The sequence below is a fragment of the Castor canadensis genome, chromosome 3 (genome assembly GCF_047511655.1).
Source record: "Castor canadensis chromosome 3, mCasCan1.hap1v2, whole genome shotgun sequence".
NCBI classification, from domain to species: Eukaryota; Metazoa; Chordata; class Mammalia; order Rodentia; family Castoridae; genus Castor; species Castor canadensis.
The window spans coordinates 13,902,267-13,907,527 of record NC_133388.1 but is presented as its reverse complement, the minus strand read 5'-3'; the positions used below and the strand labels follow the sequence as shown (position 1 = coordinate 13,907,527).

Genomic DNA, 5,261 nt, shown 5'->3' with positions numbered 1-5,261 from the left:
AGACATACTCTAATGATTTTCAAACCATGCTTCCAAGAACACTGGGGTTTTGATTGTTGGATTATATGATCAAAACAACTGCATTCTTATCTCCAAAGTGGAACAAATGCAGGAAACTCCTGGTACTTTCTCCCTTTCAACGTTTTTACCAGGTGATCCCTGTCCTCCCTTCTCTCCACTAGCATCTAGTTCAAGGATGGAAGCTGAGTCGGCACAAGTTAGATGAACTGTCTTATATTTAATCAGCCAACATTGCACGTGTTCACGTCACATACAACCTTCCAACACCCAGGTATGTGGGCACCTGTGAAGGGGGAAACCCAACCTCTCTCTCTTCTACAGGTGGGCAACTTAAAGGCTCACCCACAGTGCTCACTTGCCTGACTTCCTGCTACGTCATGGGCTGTAGGTCCCTCACCAGCAGACTTCTGAGTCCTGAGCAGGGAGTGACTCCTCTCAGGCACCCAAGCCTGCTAGGCAGGTGGGGGTTTGCACCCTATGGCTCAGGCATAGCATAATGGGAAATGTCTGCTCTAGGCTCTGAGGCCTGGCAAATAGGCCTTGTTCCCAAAGATGCAAGGAGCTGAGGGAACAGACTGGGAACAGTCCCAGGAAGGAGTGTAATACTAGTTGCCCTGAGGGACAGAAGGGAGAAAGAGGTGAAAAGTCATCAGCCAGCTAAGAACAACAGAGGCACAGGTACCATTGGACACCTGGAAGAAGTGATACCAACCCCTGGTGCCACCTGCCAGGGAAGCATTGCTGAGGACCGAGGGAGCCAAGCAGCTGCAGACAGGTCCTACAGCCTGGGTGGGTTTCATCCTCTGGTCATTCATTTCCTCCCAGAGCCCAGCATGGTGGAGAATACACAGGACTATCAAACAAAGTGAACATGAGCACAAACAGCCCCACTGTGTGCCCAGGGGGCCAACGAAGGCAGGAACTCCAAGACCTGGGAATGGAGAAGACAGGGTCAGAGGCAAAGGCAAGACTGGAGGTGGGAGTGGAGAGCGAGTGGGAACAGGGCTGTTAGGGCAAGTCAAGGCCAGGGAGCCAGGAGGTCAATGCTGCTGTCCCATCCCCACCCCAAGGCTGAACCCTGTGTCTTTGCCTTGCCCATGGCAAGGTGGTTGGGTCAGAAGACCATGATTTGAAACCTGACTGTAATTTGAACAAGTCACTTCAATTCCTCAAAACTTGGTTTTGTACCCTGCAATATCTAAAGATTCTTAGCTCAGCTGATGTGGTGATGAAGCAATGACACTTGTTTAATGTAGAACTATACATAAAAGTTCCAACTGTGACCCATATGGCCCTGTACAGATGTGTGCAGTTGCAGCCAGGGGCTTCCCAGAAAGCTGTGGCTCCTGACACGGTAAAGGAGAGACAGGGTGCCTCCAGGAAATCCCACCCCAGGGACCTGGTGAGGGCAGCAGTTGAGAGGGACTGGCATGACCTTCATGGGGCCCAGGTGCTCACCATGTCACTGCTCCTCTGGCAGCTGCTCAAGGAGCATGTCCTCTGTGCCTCTGAACTGAGGGTGGAAAAGGAGAGAGAAAGAGGAGATCAGACCATGGCCCTGAGGACCACCTCTCCATCCTGGCTCTGCCTTCACTGGCCTGGAGTAGCAGGGGGCACCTGGGTGAGTCATGGCCCTCCCTACTAGCCTCAAGCTGTCAGTGCCACCAGAGAGGGCTTCCTGCACCAAGGCTTGTTGGAGGTCTCTGAGGATGCTAGTCCTCGGTTCTACATCCTCTCCAATCCAGCTCTTTACAAATCTGCAACTGTCAATCACCTCCATTAACTTAGCTTGTGGTGCTGGGATGGAGGGAACAAATCTGGCATAGAGGCCAGACATGGGAGTGTTGGGGTGGGGGGACACCAGATCACCTGCTAATCCCTGGGGAAACCCATGCTTGCCTCAATGTGGTACACTATGCGCCAGAGCCTGGAGTCTGTGCCTCGGTATCTTTCTCCAGGGTACAGCTGCCACATCAAAGGTAGCTGGTATGAGGTCAGCTGCGTGGGGCTCAGAGGATCCCCCAAGGGGACATTTTCCTGGCGCATGAGCACCTGGAAGCTAGTGTCTGTCTGCAGAGGAAAGAGCAGGGCACACCCTCAGGTTCTTCAAGACCAATGGCCAGAGTCTGTCCTGCCACCCAAGCAGGAGCAGCCCCAGCCTGGCCTGACAGATGCTGATCCATCATGAGACACTGGCTATGTGCACGAACCACTTGCACTCATTTCATGGAGTCTGGCTGGGCCAGCAGGAGTCCAACCACCCAGAAAGGTCCACTCTTTCCTGCCAAGCTACTAGTTGCTAGGGTAGTCCATGGGGTCTTTTAGCTTGGTGGCTGGTAAGTTGCTATGGGACTTTGATTTTTTATTTTGTTCTATTTCCTCTCTTATAAAAAAGATATCCTTTGTCCTCTGAGTCAGTGACAGGCTGCCTTTCACTATCCCTGTCACCATCTTCTCTGTGGCAACACCCTCCTGACTTGCCACCTTGTTGGGCTGCATTCACAGCCAGCTTTGCACAGTAACCACAGTCCTACCCTCCCTGAGATGACTTCCCATCATGAGCAGAATGGCCCACCAAAGTCCACACAGGCCCCTGCCTCCCACACAGTGGGAGGTCCCACTGTTCTGTTCACAACACTCCACCTTCTTTCAGTCTTCTCACTATTTCTGAGACCTGCCACATTCATTCCTGCTTCCAGTCATCCCTTGTGTCTGCTGTCCTTCCTGTCTGGAACATCCACCCACATCTACATAGAGTTCCAGTTCCCACCCACTTCTTTTTGGATAGGTCTCTGCTCAAATATGTATCTATTAAAGACAAAACATTAAGCAATATGACAGAATGGAGACCAAACATATAAATTTTGTCAATAACTGAAGATGAATTTCACTCACTAAAGGGGGGAAAAAAAATCAGCAAAATCCAACTTTATGATGTACATAAGCAAGCCTCCCCTCCCCGACCAAAAAAAAAAAAAAGACTCAAAAAGTTTGCAAATAAAATGAAGGGCAAAAATATGGCAGGCAAATGCAAATTAAGACCCTGAGGGGTCTTGCCTGATGGCCTCTGGCCACTCACTCTTACTGCTCATCCCAGCTTCTTTGTCAACTCTCCACCAGCTTCATTCTTTTGTCACCTGTCTCTCCCAGCAGTGAGTCAGCCTTCTAAGCACATTTACTGCAAAACTTCACAGCCTAGAACCATGCCTGGCATTAAAACTAAGCACTTGCATTTGTCCAACAACTATTTTTTCCAAAGTGAAAATGGTTTTGTAAAATTTTCACCAATGAAATATTTGAAGAAAGAATTCAAAGGTGTAAGGCACTGTGGAAATCATCATTCATGTTAGTATATAGTTTCCTATATTCTTTAACAATTTTTATCTTGCATTATTCATAATTTTTGTTAATTTAAATAAGTCTTTACATATTAAGAATACTGGGAAGCAAATTCTGCCCTAAGTTTGCTAATGAGCGGTTTTTTTCAGGAAGCATTTATCATGCCTATGTGAAAAACTATTTGGTTTTGCAGTTTGGGTGAGAAGACACACTTCCCTAAATTTTCTTCCAATATCTGACTTTAAAAAAAGTAAGCCTTTAATTTGACTTGTTTTTTAAAAAGTATATATGTAAATTTAAACATTTAAATAGCAATAAGAATGCAAATTTAGATGGTAGTTGAGAGCCTGGAATTGCAACCCCACCTGCTTAGCAGCCCTCTCTTGGACAGGTTTACATTAAAGCCTCGTTTTCCTCCTCTGCAAAGTGGAGCTGAAGTTACTCAGAAACTTTTTGCCGTTTGCTATTACTTCACACAGTATTCTAACAGTATATATTTCAACTTTGCTTTTATAGCTTTCTTCAGTTTACGTATGGAAAGAATTAACAATTTTTGTTTCAGTTTTTTTGGAGTAAACTGAAGCTCTGATGGGAAGTAGTTGTAAAAGAGTGTTATTTATCTACTTACTTATTTGATGGTACCGGGATTTGAATCTGGCCTCCTGTGTGCTAGGCAGGCACTCTACACAGGAGTTATATTTCTTTCTTTTTAAAAAAGTTAACACTAACTAAACAAAGTTTATTCAATACAAACTTTGATACTACTGTATTACTTGTTTAAGTTATTGTTGCAAAGCACATGCGAAGTGTGAAACACCCCACCCTCTAGGGCGGTGCTTCTCCCGTTTGCTTGGTCATAGTCTGCTTAAGGTGCTTTTTTAAAATACAGATTTCAGGGACACGCGAGTGATTCATGTACGAATGAATCACTTACTTTAAAGATATTCCCATTTTACGGATTAAAAAGCTAAAGCCCAGAAAAGTCCTGTTTTACCTAAAAACCAGTCACACATTCCAGTCCTGTTTGTGTCCAACCATGACCTTGGGCTTTCCCACCCTCCCTCCTGGCCTGGAGAGCAGCTATTCACCCTGCAAAGCCCAGCTCAAAGTGGTTTCATCTGGGACGGCGCTGGGCCAACCAGGACTCCCGAGCCTCCCCCAGCTGGCCATGGTGGGGTTCCTCTGTCCCCCTCAGGGCCTCGTCCCACCTGGTCCCTGGCTCCCTGCACCGGGCCAGGCAGGGGGACAACCTGCTGCCCGCCCGCTGGCCCGAGGCGGACTGTACCTTGATGACTATGGGCAGCCAAGTGCGCCGATTCTCGTCGGTATACACGCCCTTTTCCCAGATCCACAGGCGGTCCGGGTGCGAGGTCCTCTGTGCGCTGAAGAAGGTGACCTCGCCCATGACTCCCGGGCCGAGAGAGAAGCTGGAGCCGCGCCTGGGAGGCCGCTCCTTGACGGTGGGATGTGGGGGCCTGGAGCTTTATATAGTGGCTCCGAGCGCACGCGCGCGCGCGCCCCCTAGCGGCGGGGTGGGAAAAGTGCGCGGTGGGCGGGGCGACGATGGGGGAGTGGGCGGGGCTTGAGGCGGGGCAAAGGGTAGGGCGCGGGCGCAAAGTGGTGAGATGGGGCCAGGAGACCTGACTTGCTCCCTGGAACTGGCAGCCTCTAGGGGTGCAGGCTGGATCCCATCGGGCTTCCCTCAGGCACTGCTGCAGAAGTACTCGGGTCTTTTCTTCTGGTGGGTGGAGCCGCCACCTTCTGCTCGCTCCCTTCAGTGCAGGACTTTACTGTCCAAGGCGGCCACTGCGTGTAGCTCTTCAGGTCTCATCCTGAACCCAGCTCTGGGCTTCTGCTCGGAACTCACATTGGATGCCAGGTAACCCAAAGCCAGGGCCTCC

At 49.4% G+C, this 5,261-nt stretch overlaps 1 protein-coding gene across 1 annotated transcript; it reads right to left on the bottom strand.

Moving 5' to 3' along the window:
- Positions 1-235: 235 nt before the first annotated feature.
- Positions 236-4,802, bottom strand: Tcl1a (TCL1 family AKT coactivator A). The gene is given in 4 exon segments (XM_020181248.2): positions 236-925; positions 927-952; positions 1,921-2,091; positions 4,646-4,802. Coding segments are annotated over 4 exon segments (414 nt in total). The 5' UTR covers positions 4,766-4,802; the 3' UTR covers positions 236-828.
- Positions 4,803-5,261: the final 459 nt, after the last annotated feature.